The 18,786-nt window shown below is 32.7% G+C and overlaps 1 protein-coding gene across 1 annotated transcript in view; it reads right to left on the bottom strand.

Moving 5' to 3' along the window:
* The window catches only part of hacd3 (3-hydroxyacyl-CoA dehydratase 3), a 51,519-nt gene extending 32,733 nt beyond the window's left edge, over positions 1-18,786 (bottom strand). Inside the window, exons 1-3 of the mRNA XM_036968545.1 lie at positions 18,566-18,786; positions 15,193-15,235; positions 14,536-14,609 (exon numbers count right to left, since the gene is read on the bottom strand). Coding sequence (XP_036824440.1) covers positions 14,536-14,609; positions 15,193-15,235; positions 18,566-18,649 — 201 coding nt within the window. The 5' untranslated portion in view covers positions 18,650-18,786. The remainder of the gene's footprint in view (positions 1-14,535; positions 14,610-15,192; positions 15,236-18,565) is intronic.

Below are 18,786 nucleotides of genomic sequence, written 5' to 3'. Positions count from 1 at the left end.
AGAATAGTCTAGTAAACAGTCTGTTATTATTCAGAATAGTCTAGTAAACACAGTCTGTTATTATTCAGAATAGTCTAGTAAACAGTCTGTTATTATTCAGAATAGTCCATCTAGTAAACAGTCTGTTATTATTCAGAATAGTCTAGTAAACAGTCTGTTATTATTCAGAATAGTCTAGTAAACACAGTATGTTATTATTCAGAATAGTCTAGTAAACAGTCTGTTATTATTCAGAATAGTCTAGTAAACAGTCTGTTATTATTCAGAATAGTCTAGTAAACAGTCTGTTATTATTCAGAATAGTCCATCTAGTAAACAGTCTGTTATTATTCAGAATAGTCTAGTAAACAGTCTGTTATTATTCAGAATAGTCTAGTAAACACAGTATGTTATTATTCAGAATAGTCTAGTAAACAGTCTGTTATTATTCAGAATAGTCTAGTAAACAGTCTGTTATTCAGAATAGTCTAGTAGACAGTATGTTATTATTCAGAATAGTCTAGTAAACACAGTCTGTTATTATTCAGAATAGTCTAGTAAACAGTCTGTTATTCAGAATAGTCTAGTAGACAGTATGTTATTATTCAGAATAGTCTAGTAGACAGTATGTTATTATTCAGAATAGTCTAGTAAACAGTCTGTTATTATTCAGAATAGTCTAGTAAACAGTCTGTTATTATTCAGAATAGTCTAGTAGACAGTATGTTATTATTCAGAATAGTCTAGTAAACAGTCTGTTATTATTCAGAATAGTCTAGTAAACAGTCTGTTATTATTCAGAATAGTCTAGTAAACAGTCTGTTATTATTCAGAATAGTCTAGTAAACAGTCTGTTATTCAGAATAGTCTAGTAGACAGTATGTTATTATTCAGAATAGTCTAGTAGACAGTCTGTTATTATTCAGAATAGTCTAGTAGACAGTATGTTATTATTCAGAATAGTCTAGTAAACAGTCTGTTATTATTCAGAATAGTCTAGTAAACAGTCTGTTATTATTCAGAATAGTCTAGTAGACAGTATGTTATTATTCAGAATAGTCTAGTAAACAGTCTGTTATTATTCAGAATAGTCTAGTAAACAGTCTGTTATTATTCAGAATAGTCTAGTAAACAGTCTGTTATTATTCAGAATAGTCTAGTAAACAGTCTGTTATTATTCAGAATAGTCCATCTAGTAAACAGTCTGTTATTATTCAGAATAGTCTAGTAAACACAGTCTGTTATTCAGAATAGTCTAGTAAACAGTCTGTTATTATTCAGAATAGTCTAGTAAACAGTCTGTTATTATTCAGAATAGTCTAGTAAACAGTCTGTTATTATTCAGAATAGTCTAGTAAACACAGTCTGTTATTATTCAGAATAGTCTAGTAGACAGTATGTTATTATTCAGAATAGTCCATCTAGTAAACAGTCTGTTATTATTCAGAATAGTCCATCTAGTAAACAGTCTGTTATTATTCAGAATAGTCTAGTAAACAGTCTGTTATTATTCAGAATAGTCTAGTAAACAGTCTGTTATTATTCAGAATAGTCTAGTAAACAGTCTGTTATTATTCAGAATAGTCTAGTAAACAGTCTGTTATTATTCAGAATAGTCTAGTAAACAGTCTGTTATTATTCAGAATAGTCCATCTAGTAAACAGTCTGTTATTATTCAGAATAGTCTAGTAAACAGTCTGTTATTATTCAGAATAGTCTAGTAAACACAGTCTGTTATTATTCAGAATAGTCTAGTAAACAGTCTGTTATTATTCAGAATAGTCCATCTAGTAAACAGTCTGTTATTATTCAGAATAGTCTAGTAAACAGTCTGTTATTATTCAGAATAGTCTAGTAAACACAGTATGTTATTATTCAGAATAGTCTAGTAAACAGTCTGTTATTATTCAGAATAGTCTAGTAAACAGTCTGTTATTATTCAGAATAGTCTAGTAAACAGTCTGTTATTATTCAGAATAGTCCATCTAGTAAACAGTCTGTTATTATTCAGAATAGTCTAGTAAACAGTCTGTTATTATTCAGAATAGTCTAGTAAACACAGTATGTTATTATTCAGAATAGTCTAGTAAACAGTCTGTTATTATTCAGAATAGTCTAGTAAACAGTCTGTTATTCAGAATAGTCTAGTAGACAGTATGTTATTATTCAGAATAGTCTAGTAAACACAGTCTGTTATTATTCAGAATAGTCTAGTAAACAGTCTGTTATTCAGAATAGTCTAGTAGACAGTATGTTATTATTCAGAATAGTCTAGTAAACACAGTCTGTTATTATTCAGAATAGTCTAGTAAACAGTCTGTTATTATTCAGAATAGTCTAGTAAACAGTCTGTTATTCAGAATAGTCCATCTAGTAAACAGTCTGTTATTATTCAGAATAGTCCATCTAGTAAACAGTCTGTTATTATTCAGAATAGTCTAGTAAACACAGTCTGTTATTATTCAGAATAGTCTAGTAAACAGTCTGTTATTCAGAATAGTCTAGTAGACAGTATGTTATTATTCAGAATAGTCTAGTAAACACAGTCTGTTATTATTCAGAATAGTCTAGTAAACAGTCTGTTATTATTCAGAATAGTCTAGTAAACAGTCTGTTATTCAGAATAGTCCATCTAGTAAACAGTCTGTTATTATTCAGAATAGTCTAGTAAACACAGTCTGTTATTCAGAATAGTCTAGTAAACAGTCTGTTATTATTCAGAATAGTCTAGTAAACAGTCTGTTATTATTCAGAATAGTCTAGTAAACAGTCTGTTATTATTCAGAATAGTCTAGTAAACACAGTCTGTTATTATTCAGAATAGTCTAGTAAACAGTCTGTTATTATTCAGAATAGTCTAGTAAACACAGTCTGTTATTATTCAGAATAGTCTAGTAGACAGTATGTTATTATTCAGAATAGTCCATCTAGTAAACAGTCTGTTATTATTCAGAATAGTCCATCTAGTAAACAGTCTGTTATTATTCAGAATAGTCCATCTAGTAAACAGTCTGTTATTATTCAGAATAGTCTAGTAAACAGTCTGTTATTATTCAGAATAGTCTAGTAAACAGTCTGTTATTATTCAGAATAGTCTAGTAGACAGTATGTTATTATTCAGAATAGTCTAGTAAACAGTCTGTTATTATTCAGAATAGTCTAGTAAACAGTCTGTTATTATTCAGAATAGTCCATCTAGTAGACAGTCTGTTATTATTCAGAATAGTCTAGTAAACAGTCTGTTATTATTCAGAATAGTCCATCTAGTAAACAGTCTGTTATTATTCAGAATAGTCCATCTAGTAAACAGTCTGTTATTATTCAGAATAGTCTAGTAAACAGTCTGTTATTATTCAGAATAGTCCATCTAGTAAACAGTATGTTATTATTCAGAATAGTCTAGTAGACAGTATGTTATTATTCAGAATAGTCTAGTAAACACAGTCTGTTATTATTCAGAATAGTCTAGTAAACAGTCTGTTATTATTCAGAATAGTCTAGTAAACAGTCTGTTATTATTCAGAATAGTCCATCTAGTAGACAGTCTGTTATTATTCAGAATAGTCTAGTAAACAGTCTGTTATTATTCAGAATAGTCTAGTAAACACAGTATGTTATTATTCAGAATAGTCTAGTAAACAGTCTGTTATTATTCAGAATAGTCTAGTAAACAGTCTGTTATTATTCAGAATAGTCTAGTAAACAGTCTGTTATTATTCAGAATAGTCCATCTAGTAAACACAGTATGTTATTATTCAGAATAGTCTAGTAAACAGTCTGTTATTATTCAGAATAGTCTAGTAAACAGTCTGTTATTATTCAGAATAGTCTAGTAAACAGTCTGTTATTCAGAATAGTCTAGTAGACAGTATGTTATTATTCAGAATAGTCTAGTAAACACAGTCTGTTATTATTCAGAATAGTCTAGTAAACAGTCTGTTATTCAGAATAGTCTAGTAGACAGTATGTTATTAGTCAGAATAGTCTAGTAAACACAGTCTGTTATTATTCAGAATAGTCTAGTAAACAGTCTGTTATTATTCAGAATAGTCTAGTAAACAGTCTGTTATTCAGAATAGTCCATCTAGTAAACAGTCTGTTATTATTCAGAATAGTCCATCTAGTAAACAGTCTGTTATTATTCAGAATAGTCTAGTAAACACAGTCTGTTATTATTCAGAATAGTCTAGTAAACAGTCTGTTATTCAGAATAGTCTAGTAGACAGTATGTTATTATTCAGAATAGTCTAGTAAACACAGTCTGTTATTATTCAGAATAGTCTAGTAAACAGTCTGTTATTATTCAGAATAGTCTAGTAAACAGTCTGTTATTCAGAATAGTCCATCTAGTAAACAGTCTGTTATTATTCAGAATAGTCCATCTAGTAAACAGTCTGTTATTATTCAGAATAGTCTAGTAAACACAGTCTGTTATTCAGAATAGTCTAGTAAACAGTCTGTTATTATTCAGAATAGTCTAGTAAACAGTCTGTTATTATTCAGAATAGTCTAGTAAACAGTCTGTTATTATTCAGAATAGTCCATCTAGTAAACAGTATGTTATTATTCAGAATAGTCCATCTAGTAAACAGTCTGTTATTATTCAGAATAGTCTAGTAAACAGTCTGTTATTATTCAGAATAGTCTAGTAAACAGTCTGTTATTATTCAGAATAGTCTAGTAAACAGTCTGTTATTATTCAGAATAGTCTAGTAAACAGTCTGTTATTATTCAGAATAGTCTAGTAAACAGTCTGTTATTATTCAGAATAGTCCATCTAGTAAACAGTCTGTTATTATTCAGAATAGTCTAGTAAACAGTCTGTTATTATTCAGAATAGTCTAGTAAACACAGTCTGTTATTATTCAGAATAGTCTAGTAAACACAGTATGTTATTATTCAGAATAGTCTAGTAAACAGTCTGTTATTATTCAGAATAGTCTAGTAAACAGTCTGTTATTATTCAGAATAGTCTAGTAAACAGTCTGTTATTATTCAGAATAGTCCATCTAGTAAACAGTCTGTTATTATTCAGAATAGTCTAGTAAACAGTCTGTTATTATTCAGAATAGTCTAGTAAACACAGTATGTTATTATTCAGAATAGTCTAGTAAACAGTCTGTTATTATTCAGAATAGTCTAGTAAACAGTCTGTTATTCAGAATAGTCTAGTAGACAGTATGTTATTATTCAGAATAGTCTAGTAAACACAGTCTGTTATTATTCAGAATAGTCTAGTAAACAGTCTGTTATTCAGAATAGTCTAGTAGACAGTATGTTATTATTCAGAATAGTCTAGTAAACACAGTCTGTTATTATTCAGAATAGTCTAGTAAACAGTCTGTTATTATTCAGAATAGTCTAGTAAACAGTCTGTTATTCAGAATAGTCCATCTAGTAAACAGTCTGTTATTATTCAGAATAGTCCATCTAGTAAACAGTCTGTTATTATTCAGAATAGTCTAGTAAACACAGTCTGTTATTATTCAGAATAGTCTAGTAAACAGTCTGTTATTCAGAATAGTCTAGTAGACAGTCTGTTATTATTCAGAATAGTCTAGTAAACACAGTCTGTTATTATTCAGAATAGTCTAGTAAACAGTCTGTTATTATTCAGAATAGTCTAGTAAACAGTCTGTTATTCAGAATAGTCCATCTAGTAAACAGTCTGTTATTATTCAGAATAGTCCATCTAGTAAACAGTCTGTTATTATTCAGAATAGTCTAGTAAACACAGTCTGTTATTCAGAATAGTCTAGTAAACAGTCTGTTATTATTCAGAATAGTCCATCTAGTAAACAGTCTGTTATTCAGAATAGTCTAGTAAACAGTCTGTTATTATTCAGAATAGTCTAGTAAACACAGTCTGTTATTATTCAGAATAGTCTAGTAGACAGTATGTTATTATTCAGAATAGTCTAGTAGACAGTCTGTTATTATTCAGAATAGTCTAGTAGACAGTATGTTATTATTCAGAATAGTCTAGTAGACAGTATGTTATTATTCAGAATAGTCCATCTAGTAAACAGTCTGTTATTATTCAGAATAGTCTAGTAAACAGTCTGTTATTATTCAGAATAGTCTAGTAAACAGTCTGTTATTATTCAGAATAGTCTAGTAGACAGTATGTTATTATTCAGAATAGTCCATCTAGTAGACAGTCTGTTATTATTCAGAATAGTCTAGTAAACAGTATGTTATTATTCAGAATAGTCCATCTAGTAAACAGTCTGTTATTATTCAGAATAGTCCATCTAGTAAACAGTCTGTTATTATTCAGAATAGTCTAGTAAACAGTATGTTATTATTCAGAATAGTCTAGTAAACAGTCTGTTATTATTCAGAATAGTCCATCTAGTAAACAGTATGTTATTATTCAGAATAGTCTAGTAAACACAGTCTGTTATTATTCAGAATAGTCTAGTAAACACAGTCTGTTATTATTCAGAATAGTCTAGTAAACACAGTCTGTTATTATTCAGAATAGTCTAGTAAACAGTCTGTTATTATTCAGAATAGTCCATCTAGTAAACAGTATGTTATTATTCAGAATAGTCTAGTAGACAGTCTGTTATTATTCAGAATAGTCCATCTAGTAAACAGTCTGTTATTATTCAGAATAGTCTAGTAAACAGTCTGTTATTATTCAGAATAGTCCATCTAGTAAACAGTATGTTATTATTCAGAATAGTCTAGTAAACACAGTCTGTTATTATTCAGAATAGTCTAGTAAACAGTCTGTTATTATTCAGAATAGTCTAGTAAACAGTCTGTTATTATTCAGAATAGTCCATCTAGTAGACAGTCTGTTATTATTCAGAATAGTCTAGTAAACAGTCTGTTATTATTCAGAATAGTCTAGTAAACACAGTATGTTATTATTCAGAATAGTCTAGTAAACAGTCTGTTATTATTCAGAATAGTCTAGTAAACAGTCTGTTATTATTCAGAATAGTCTAGTAAACAGTCTGTTATTATTCAGAATAGTCCATCTAGTAAACAGTCTGTTATTATTCAGAATAGTCTAGTAAACAGTCTGTTATTATTCAGAATAGTCTAGTAAACAGTCTGTTATTCAGAATAGTCTAGTAGACAGTATGTTATTATTCAGAATAGTCTAGTAAACACAGTCTGTTATTATTCAGAATAGTCTAGTAAACAGTCTGTTATTCAGAATAGTCTAGTAGACAGTATGTTATTATTCAGAATAGTCTAGTAAACACAGTCTGTTATTATTCAGAATAGTCTAGTAAACAGTCTGTTATTATTCAGAATAGTCTAGTAAACAGTCTGTTATTCAGAATAGTCCATCTAGTAAACAGTCTGTTATTATTCAGAATAGTCCATCTAGTAAACAGTCTGTTATTATTCAGAATAGTCTAGTAAACACAGTCTGTTATTATTCAGAATAGTCTAGTAAACAGTCTGTTATTCAGAATAGTCTAGTAGACAGTATGTTATTATTCAGAATAGTCTAGTAAACACAGTCTGTTATTATTCAGAATAGTCTAGTAAACAGTCTGTTATTATTCAGAATAGTCTAGTAAACAGTCTGTTATTCAGAATAGTCCATCTAGTAAACAGTCTGTTATTATTCAGAATAGTCCATCTAGTAAACAGTCTGTTATTATTCAGAATAGTCTAGTAAACACAGTCTGTTATTCAGAATAGTCTAGTAAACAGTCTGTTATTATTCAGAATAGTCTAGTAAACAGTCTGTTATTATTCAGAATAGTCTAGTAAACAGTCTGTTATTATTCAGAATAGTCTAGTAAACACAGTCTGTTATTATTCAGAATAGTCTAGTAGACAGTATGTTATTATTCAGAATAGTCCATCTAGTAAACAGTCTGTTATTATTCAGAATAGTCCATCTAGTAAACAGTCTGTTATTATTCAGAATAGTCTAGTAAACAGTCTGTTATTATTCAGAATAGTCTAGTAAACAGTCTGTTATTATTCAGAATAGTCTAGTAAACAGTCTGTTATTATTCAGAATAGTCTAGTAAACAGTCTGTTATTATTCAGAATAGTCTAGTAAACAGTCTGTTATTATTCAGAATAGTCCATCTAGTAAACAGTCTGTTATTATTCAGAATAGTCTAGTAAACAGTCTGTTATTATTCAGAATAGTCTAGTAAACACAGTCTGTTATTATTCAGAATAGTCTAGTAAACAGTCTGTTATTATTCAGAATAGTCCATCTAGTAAACAGTCTGTTATTATTCAGAATAGTCTAGTAAACAGTCTGTTATTATTCAGAATAGTCTAGTAAACACAGTATGTTATTATTCAGAATAGTCTAGTAAACAGTCTGTTATTATTCAGAATAGTCTAGTAAACAGTCTGTTATTATTCAGAATAGTCTAGTAAACAGTCTGTTATTATTCAGAATAGTCCATCTAGTAAACAGTCTGTTATTATTCAGAATAGTCTAGTAAACAGTCTGTTATTATTCAGAATAGTCTAGTAAACACAGTATGTTATTATTCAGAATAGTCTAGTAAACAGTCTGTTATTATTCAGAATAGTCTAGTAAACAGTCTGTTATTCAGAATAGTCTAGTAGACAGTATGTTATTATTCAGAATAGTCTAGTAAACACAGTCTGTTATTATTCAGAATAGTCTAGTAAACAGTCTGTTATTCAGAATAGTCTAGTAGACAGTATGTTATTATTCAGAATAGTCTAGTAGACAGTCTGTTATTATTCAGAATAGTCTAGTAGACAGTATGTTATTATTCAGAATAGTCTAGTAAACAGTCTGTTATTATTCAGAATAGTCTAGTAAACAGTCTGTTATTATTCAGAATAGTCTAGTAGACAGTATGTTATTATTCAGAATAGTCTAGTAAACAGTCTGTTATTATTCAGAATAGTCTAGTAAACAGTCTGTTATTATTCAGAATAGTCTAGTAAACAGTCTGTTATTATTCAGAATAGTCTAGTAAACAGTCTGTTATTCAGAATAGTCTAGTAGACAGTATGTTATTATTCAGAATAGTCTAGTAGACAGTCTGTTATTATTCAGAATAGTCTAGTAGACAGTATGTTATTATTCAGAATAGTCTAGTAAACAGTCTGTTATTATTCAGAATAGTCTAGTAAACAGTCTGTTATTATTCAGAATAGTCTAGTAGACAGTATGTTATTATTCAGAATAGTCTAGTAAACAGTCTGTTATTATTCAGAATAGTCTAGTAAACAGTCTGTTATTATTCAGAATAGTCTAGTAAACAGTCTGTTATTATTCAGAATAGTCTAGTAAACAGTCTGTTATTATTCAGAATAGTCCATCTAGTAAACAGTCTGTTATTATTCAGAATAGTCTAGTAAACACAGTCTGTTATTCAGAATAGTCTAGTAAACAGTCTGTTATTATTCAGAATAGTCTAGTAAACAGTCTGTTATTATTCAGAATAGTCTAGTAAACAGTCTGTTATTATTCAGAATAGTCTAGTAAACACAGTCTGTTATTATTCAGAATAGTCTAGTAGACAGTATGTTATTATTCAGAATAGTCCATCTAGTAAACAGTCTGTTATTATTCAGAATAGTCCATCTAGTAAACAGTCTGTTATTATTCAGAATAGTCTAGTAAACAGTCTGTTATTATTCAGAATAGTCTAGTAAACAGTCTGTTATTATTCAGAATAGTCTAGTAAACAGTCTGTTATTATTCAGAATAGTCTAGTAAACAGTCTGTTATTATTCAGAATAGTCTAGTAAACAGTCTGTTATTATTCAGAATAGTCTAGTAAACACAGTCTGTTATTATTCAGAATAGTCTAGTAAACAGTCTGTTATTATTCAGAATAGTCCATCTAGTAAACAGTCTGTTATTATTCAGAATAGTCTAGTAAACAGTCTGTTATTATTCAGAATAGTCCATCTAGTAAACAGTCTGTTATTATTCAGAATAGTCTAGTAAACAGTCTGTTATTATTCAGAATAGTCTAGTAAACACAGTATGTTATTATTCAGAATAGTCTAGTAAACAGTCTGTTATTATTCAGAATAGTCTAGTAAACAGTCTGTTATTATTCAGAATAGTCTAGTAAACAGTCTGTTATTATTCAGAATAGTCCATCTAGTAAACAGTCTGTTATTATTCAGAATAGTCTAGTAAACAGTCTGTTATTATTCAGAATAGTCTAGTAAACACAGTATGTTATTATTCAGAATAGTCTAGTAAACAGTCTGTTATTATTCAGAATAGTCTAGTAAACAGTCTGTTATTCAGAATAGTCTAGTAGACAGTATGTTATTATTCAGAATAGTCTAGTAAACACAGTCTGTTATTATTCAGAATAGTCTAGTAAACAGTCTGTTATTCAGAATAGTCTAGTAGACAGTATGTTATTATTCAGAATAGTCTAGTAAACACAGTCTGTTATTATTCAGAATAGTCTAGTAAACAGTCTGTTATTATTCAGAATAGTGTAGTAAACAGTCTGTTATTCAGAATAGTCCATCTAGTAAACAGTCTGTTATTATTCAGAATAGTCCATCTAGTAAACAGTCTGTTATTATTCAGAATAGTCTAGTAAACACAGTCTGTTATTATTCAGAATAGTCTAGTAAACAGTCTGTTATTCAGAATAGTCTAGTAGACAGTATGTTATTATTCAGAATAGTCTAGTAAACACAGTCTGTTATTATTCAGAATAGTCTAGTAAACAGTCTGTTATTATTCAGAATAGTCTAGTAAACAGTCTGTTATTCAGAATAGTCCATCTAGTAAACAGTCTGTTATTATTCAGAATAGTCCATCTAGTAAACAGTCTGTTATTATTCAGAATAGTCTAGTAAACACAGTCTGTTATTCAGAATAGTCTAGTAAACAGTCTGTTATTATTCAGAATAGTCTAGTAAACAGTCTGTTATTATTCAGAATAGTCTAGTAAACAGTCTGTTATTATTCAGAATAGTCTAGTAAACACAGTCTGTTATTATTCAGAATAGTCTAGTAAACAGTCTGTTATTATTCAGAATAGTCCATCTAGTAAACAGTCTGTTATTATTCAGAATAGTCCATCTAGTAAACACAGTCTGTTATTATTCAGAATAGTCCATCTAGTAAACAGTCTGTTATTATTCAGAATAGTCTAGTAAACACAGTATGTTATTATTCAGAATAGTCCATCTAGTAGACAGTCTGTTATTATTCAGAATAGTCTAGTAAACAGTCTGTTATTATTCAGAATAGTCCATCTAGTAAACACAGTCTGTTATTATTCAGAATAGTCCATCTAGTAAACAGTCTGTTATTATTCAGAATAGTCTAGTAAACAGTCTGTTATTATTCAGAATAGTCTAGTAAACACAGTCTGTTATTATTCAGAATAGTCTAGTAAACAGTATGTTATTATTCAGAATAGTCTAGTAAACAGTCTGTTATTATTCAGAATAGTCCATCTAGTAGACAGTCTGTTATTATTCAGAATAGTCTAGTAAACAGTCTGTTATTATTCAGAGTAGTCCATCTAGTAAACAGTCTGTTATTATTCAGAATAGTCCATCTAGTAAACAGTCTGTTATTATTCAGAATAGTCTAGTAAACAGTCTGTTATTATTCAGAATAGTCCATCTAGTAGACAGTCTGTTATTATTCAGAATAGTCTAGTAAACAGTCTGTTATTATTCAGAATAGTCTAGTAAACACAGTATGTTATTATTCAGAATAGTCTAGTAAACAGTCTGTTATTATTCAGAATAGTCTAGTAAACAGTCTGTTATTCAGAATAGTCTAGTAGACAGTATGTTATTATTCAGAATAGTCTAGTAAACACAGTCTGTTATTATTCAGAATAGTCTAGTAAACAGTCTGTTATTCAGAATAGTCTAGTAGACAGTATGTTATTATTCAGAATAGTCTAGTAAACACAGTCTGTTATTATTCAGAATAGTCTAGTAAACAGTCTGTTATTATTCAGAATAGTCTAGTAAACAGTCTGTTATTCAGAATAGTCCATCTAGTAAACAGTCTGTTATTATTCAGAATACTCCATCTAGTAAACAGTCTGTTATTATTCAGAATAGTCTAGTAAACACAGTCTGTTATTATTCAGAATAGTCTAGTAAACAGTCTGTTATTCAGAATAGTCTAGTAGACAGTATGTTATTATTCAGAATAGTCTAGTAAACACAGTCTGTTATTATTCAGAATAGTCTAGTAAACAGTCTGTTATTATTCAGAATAGTCTAGTAAACAGTCTGTTATTATTCAGAATAGTCTAGTAAACAGTCTGTTATTCAGAATAGTCCATCTAGTAAACAGTCTGTTATTATTCAGAATAGTCCATCTAGTAAACAGTCTGTTATTATTCAGAATAGTCTAGTAAACACAGTCTGTTATTCAGAATAGTCTAGTAAACAGTCTGTTATTATTCAGAATAGTCTAGTAAACAGTCTGTTATTATTCAGAATAGTCTAGTAAACAGTCTGTTATTATTCAGAATAGTCTAGTAAACACAGTCTGTTATTATTCAGAATAGTCTAGTAGACAGTATGTTATTATTCAGAATAGTCCATCTAGTAAACAGTCTGTTATTATTCAGAATAGTCTAGTAAACAGTCTGTTATTATTCAGAATAGTCTAGTAAACAGTCTGTTATTATTCAGAATAGTCTAGTAAACACAGTCTGTTATTATTCAGAATAGTCTAGTAGACAGTATGTTATTATTCAGAATAGTCCATCTAGTAAACAGTCTGTTATTATTCAGAATAGTCTAGTAAACAGTCTGTTATTATTCAGAATAGTCCATCTAGTAAACAGTCTGTTATTATTCAGAATAGTCTAGTAAACAGTCTGTTATTATTCAGAATAGTCCATCTAGTAAACAGTATGTTATTATTCAGAATAGTCTAGTAGACAGTCTGTTATTATTCAGAATAGTCTAGTAAACACAGTCTGTTATTATTCAGAATAGTCTAGTAAACACAGTCTGTTATTATTCAGAATAGTCTAGTAAACAGTCTGTTATTATTCAGAATAGTCTAGTAAACAGTCTGTTATTATTCAGAATAGTCCATCTAGTAGACAGTCTGTTATTATTCAGAATAGTCTAGTAAACAGTCTGTTATTATTCAGAATAGTCTAGTAAACAGTCTGTTATTATTCAGAATAGTCTAGTAGACAGTATGTTATTATTCAGAATAGTCCATCTAGTAGACAGTCTGTTATTATTCAGAATAGTCTAGTAAACAGTCTGTTATTATTCAGAATAGTCCATCTAGTAAACAGTCTGTTATTATTCAGAATAGTCCATCTAGTAAACAGTCTGTTATTATTCAGAATAGTCTAGTAAACAGTCTGTTATTCAGAATAGTCTAGTAGACAGTCTGTTATTATTCAGAATAGTCTAGTAGACAGTATGTTATTATTCAGAATAGTCTAGTAAACAGTCTGTTATTATTCAGAATAGTCTAGTAAACAGTCTGTTATTATTCAGAATAGTCTAGTAGACAGTATGTTATTATTCAGAATAGTCTAGTAGACAGTCTGTTATTATTCAGAATAGTCTAGTAGACAGTATGTTATTATTCAGAATAGTCTAGTAAACAGTCTGTTATTATTCAGAATAGTCTAGTAAACAGTCTGTTATTATTCAGAATAGTCTAGTAAACACAGTCTGTTATTATTCAGAATAGTCTAGTAAACAGTCTGTTATTATTCAGAATAGTCTAGTAAACACAGTCTGTTATTATTCAGAATAGTCTAGTAAACACAGTCTGTTATTATTCAGAATAGTCTAGTAAACAGTCTGTTATTCAGAATAGTCTAGTAGACAGTCTGTTATTATTCAGAATAGTCTAGTAGACAGTATGTTATTATTCAGAATAGTCTAGTAAACACAGTCTGTTATTATTCAGAATAGTCCATCTAGTAAACAGTCTGTTATTATTCAGAATAGTCTAGTAAACAGTATGTTATTATTCAGAATAGTCCATCTAGTAAACAGTCTGTTATTATTCAGAATAGTCCATCTAGTAAACAGTCTGTTATTATTCAGAATAGTCTAGTAAACAGTATGTTATTATTCAGAATAGTCCATCTAGTAAACAGTCTGTTATTATTCAGAATAGTCTAGTAAACAGTCTGTTATTATTCAGAATAGTCTAGTAGACAGTCTGTTATTATTCAGAATAGTCCATCTAGTAAACAGTCTGTTATTATTCAGAATAGTCCATCTAGTAAACAGTCTGTTATTATTCAGAATAGTCCATCTAGTAAACAATCTGTTATTATTCAGAATAGTCCATCTAGTAAACAGTCTGTTATTATTCAGAATAGTCTAGTAAACAGTCTGTTATTATTCAGAATAGTCCATCTAGTAAACAGTCTGTTATTATTCAGAATAGTCCATCTAGTAAACAGTCTGTTATTATTCATAATAATCTAGTAAACAGTATATTTTTATTCAGAATAGTCCATCTAGTAAACAGTCTGTTATTATTCAGAATAGTCCATCTAGTAAACAGTCTGTTATTATTCAGAATAGTCTAGTAAACAGTCTGTTATTATTCAGAATAGTCCATCTAGTAAACAGTACCTCTGTCTTCACAGCATTAAGAAACGGCAGACTAAACTCATAATCATTCTGTCCTCTTGCTCCATGACCCTGGGCTGGAAACAAAGAAACAAAACGATCATTCGTTTCTTCAAAGCCATGCTCTCATGGTAGGTAAATGATCTTCTAAGCCATGCTCTCATGGTAGGTAAATTATCTTCAAAGCCATGCTCTAATGGTAGGTGAATGAGTCTTCAAAGCCATGCTCTCATGGTAGGTGAATGAGTCTTCAAAGCCATGCTCTCATGGTAGGTGAATGAGTCTTCAAAGCCATGCTCTCATGGTAGGTGAATGATCTTCAAAGCCATGCTCTCATGGTAGGTGAATGAGTCTTCAAAGCCATGCTCTCATGGTAGGTGAATGAGTCTTCAAAGCCATGCTCTCATGGTAGGTGAATGAGTCTTCAAAGCCATGCTCTCATGGTAGGTAAATTATCTTCAAAGCCATGCTCTAATGGTAGGTGAATGAGTCTTCAAAGCCATGCTCTCATGGTAGGTGAATGATCTTCAAAGCCATGCTCTCATGGTAGGTGAATGAGTCTTCAAAGCCATGCTCTCATGGTAGGTGAATGAGTCTTCAAAGCCATGCTCTAATGGTAGGTGTCTTCTAGTTGATAATACTGTACTAAAGAATACGTACCCCTGAATTGGAGGACATTATCATGCACGCTGATGTCAAGATTCTGCAAGAGAAGAGAAGACAGTACAGACTACATTATGAGTTGCTCCTCTTTAGACTCTACCAAAGAGGATAGAGACTACATCATAAGTAAAAGTTGCTCCTCTTTAGACTCTACCAAAGAGGATACCAAAATGAAGACACAACTGGTTTGTGTTGTCGATGCAAATGAAAGCAGTCAGGACTCGTTATCAGCCCCTAGTCTATCTGTGAAGAGGAAGTCTCGCTATGTCAAAACACTATCTTCAAACACCATCTCCATGCACTTAAGATGTAGACCATACTGATGTTATTTACCACCTCTGAAGAAGCCTGCCAGCCACTCTGAAGAAGCCTGCTAGCCACTCTGAAGAAGCCTGCTAGCCACTCTGAAGAGGATAATGGACACGTCCCTGTGACTCAGTTATGATGGACACATCACAGTAACTCAGTTATTATGGACACATCACAGTGACTCAGTTATGATGGACACGTCACAGTGACTCAGTTATGATGGACACGTCACAGTGACTCAGTTATGATGGACACGTCACAGTGACTCAGTTATGATGGACACGTCACAGTGACTCAGTTATGATGGACACATCACAGTGACTCAGTTATGATGGACACATCACAGTGACTCAGTTATGATGGACACATCACAGGGACTCAGTTATGATGGACACATCACAGTGACTCAGTTATGATGGACACATCACAGTGACTCAGTTATGATGGACACATCACAGTGACTCAGTTATGATGGACACATCACAGTGACTCAGTTATGATGGACACATCACAGTGACTCAGTTATGATGGACACATCACAGTGACTCAGTTATGATGGACACATCACAGTGACTCAGTTATGATGGACACATCACAGTGACTCAGTTATGATGGACACATCACAGTGACTCAGTTATGATGGACACATCACAGTGACTCAGTTATGATGGACACATCACAGTGACTCAGTTATGATGGACACATCACAGTGACTCAGTTATGATGGACACATCACAGTGACTCAGTTATGATGGACACATCACAGTGACTCAGTTATGATGGACACATCACAGTGACTCAGTTATGATGGACACATCACAGTGACTCAGTTATGATGGACACATCACAGTGACTCAGTTATGATGGACACATCACAGTGACTCAGTTATGATGGACACATCACAGTGACTCAGTTATGATGGACACATCACAGTGACTCAGTTATGATGGACACATCACAGTGACTCAGTTATGATGGACACATCACAGTGACTCAGTTATGATGGACACGTCACAGTGACTCAGTTATGATGGACACGTCACAGTGACTCAGTTATGATGGACACGTCACAGTGACTCAGTTATGATGGACACGTCACAGTGACTCAGTTATGATGGACACGTCACAGTGACTCAGTTATGATGGACACGTCACAGGGACTCAGTTATGATGGACACGTCACAGGGACTCAGTTATGATGGACACGTCACAGTGACTCAGTTATGATGGACACGTCACAGTGACTCAGTTATGATGGACACGTCACAGTGACTCAGTTATGATGGACACGTCACAGGGACTCAGTTATGATGGACACGTCACAGGGACTCAGTTATGATGGACACGTCACAGTGACTCAGTTATGATGGACACGTCACAGTGACTCAGTTATGATGGACACGTCACAGTGACTCAGTTATGATGGACACGTCACAGTGACTCAGTTATGATGGACACGTCACAGTGACTCAGTTATGATGGACACGTCACAGTGACTCAGTTATGATGGACACATCACAGTGACTCAGTTATGATGGACACATCACAGTGACTCAGTTATGATGGACACATCACAGTGACTCAGTTATGATGGACACATCACAGTGACTCAGTTATGATGGACACATCACAGTGACTCAGTTATGATGGACACATCACAGTGACTCAGTTATGATGGACACATCACAGTGACTCAGTTATGATGGACACATCACAGTGACTCAGTTATGATGGACACATCACAGTGACTCAGTTATGATGGACACATCACAGTGACTCAGTTATGATGGACACATCACAGTGACTCAGTTATGATGGACACATCACAGTGACTCAGTTATGATGGACACATCACAGTGACTCAGTTATGATGGATACATCACAGTGACTCAGTTATGATGGATACATCACAGTGACTCAGTTATGATGGATACATCACAGTGACTCAGTTATGATGGACACATCACAGTGACTCAGTTATGATGGACACATCAGTGACTCAGTTATGATGGACACATCACAGTGACTCAGTTATGATGGACACATCACAGTGACTCAGTTATGATGGACACATCACAGTGACTCAGTTATGATGGACACATCAGTGACTCAGTTATGATGGACACATCACAGTGACTCAGTTATGATGGACACATCACAGTGACTCAGTTATGATGGACACATCACAGTGACTCAGTTATGATGGACACATCACAGTGACTCAGTTATGATGGACACATCATTCTCAGAAACACAAGCATACAATTGTATTTTTATTCTATTCTGGGGCGGTAGGGTAGTCTAGTGGTTAGAGAGTTGGGCCAGTAACCAGCAGGTAGACTAGTGGTTAGAGAGTTGGGTCAGTAACCAGCAGGTAGTCTAGTGGTTAGAGTGTTGGGTCAGTAACCAGCAGGTAGTCTAGTGGTTAGAGAGTTGGGTCAGTAAACAGCAGGTAGCCTAGTGGTTAGAGCGTTGGGCCAGTAACCAGCAGGTAGCCTAGTGGTTAGAGCTTTGGGCCAGTAACCAGCAGGTAGCCTAGTGGTTAGAGAGTTGGGTCAGTAACCAGCAGGTAGCCTCGTGGTTAGAGTGTTGGGTCAGTAACCAGCAGGTAGCCTAGTGGTTAGAGCTTTGGGCCAGTAACCAGCAGGTAGCCTAGTGGTTAGAGCGTTGGGCCAGTAACCAGCAGGTAGCCTCGTGGTTAGAGTGTTGGGCCAGTAACCAGCAGGTAGCCTAGTGGTTAGAGCGTTGGACTAGTAACTGAAAGGTTGCAAGATCAAATCCCTGAGCTGACAAGGTAAAAATCTGTCGTTCTGCCCCTGAACAGGCAGTTAACCCCACTGTTCCTAGGCCGTCATTGAAAATAAGAATTTGTTCTTAACTGACTTGCCTAGTTAAATAAATCAAAATGATTTTCTATAATGCAATGATAGCCTACTCAGTCACATTAGGGCTACATCCTCATGCTAAGGGTCGATTCTCAGCCCAATGTGCACTTCGGAGTACAGTGTTTGTGAGCGGTGTATTTATTGCCTCTGGGTGACAGGTCCTCTCTCCACTCACCTGCGCGTCAATCAGCTCCACTCGCAGGTAGATGTCCTCATGCCGCTGAGCCCAGTAGACGTGAGGAGTCAGCGTCTGCTGCATCGCACCTGTTGAGAATATCAGCACAATTCACGCATGAAAAAAAACTAAAATAACATGCCGGACGATGTGTCTCTCTTGCGGAAGCCTTCGAGGAGCCAGAATATTCTATGGAACTAGCGTGCGCGCTCACGAAAGGT

The sequence above is a fragment of the Oncorhynchus mykiss genome, chromosome 30 (assembly GCF_013265735.2).
Source record: "Oncorhynchus mykiss isolate Arlee chromosome 30, USDA_OmykA_1.1, whole genome shotgun sequence".
NCBI classification, from domain to species: Eukaryota; Metazoa; Chordata; class Actinopteri; order Salmoniformes; family Salmonidae; genus Oncorhynchus; species Oncorhynchus mykiss.
Note: the sequence above shows the minus strand (reverse complement) of the source record. Positions and strands in the feature narration are given on the sequence as shown.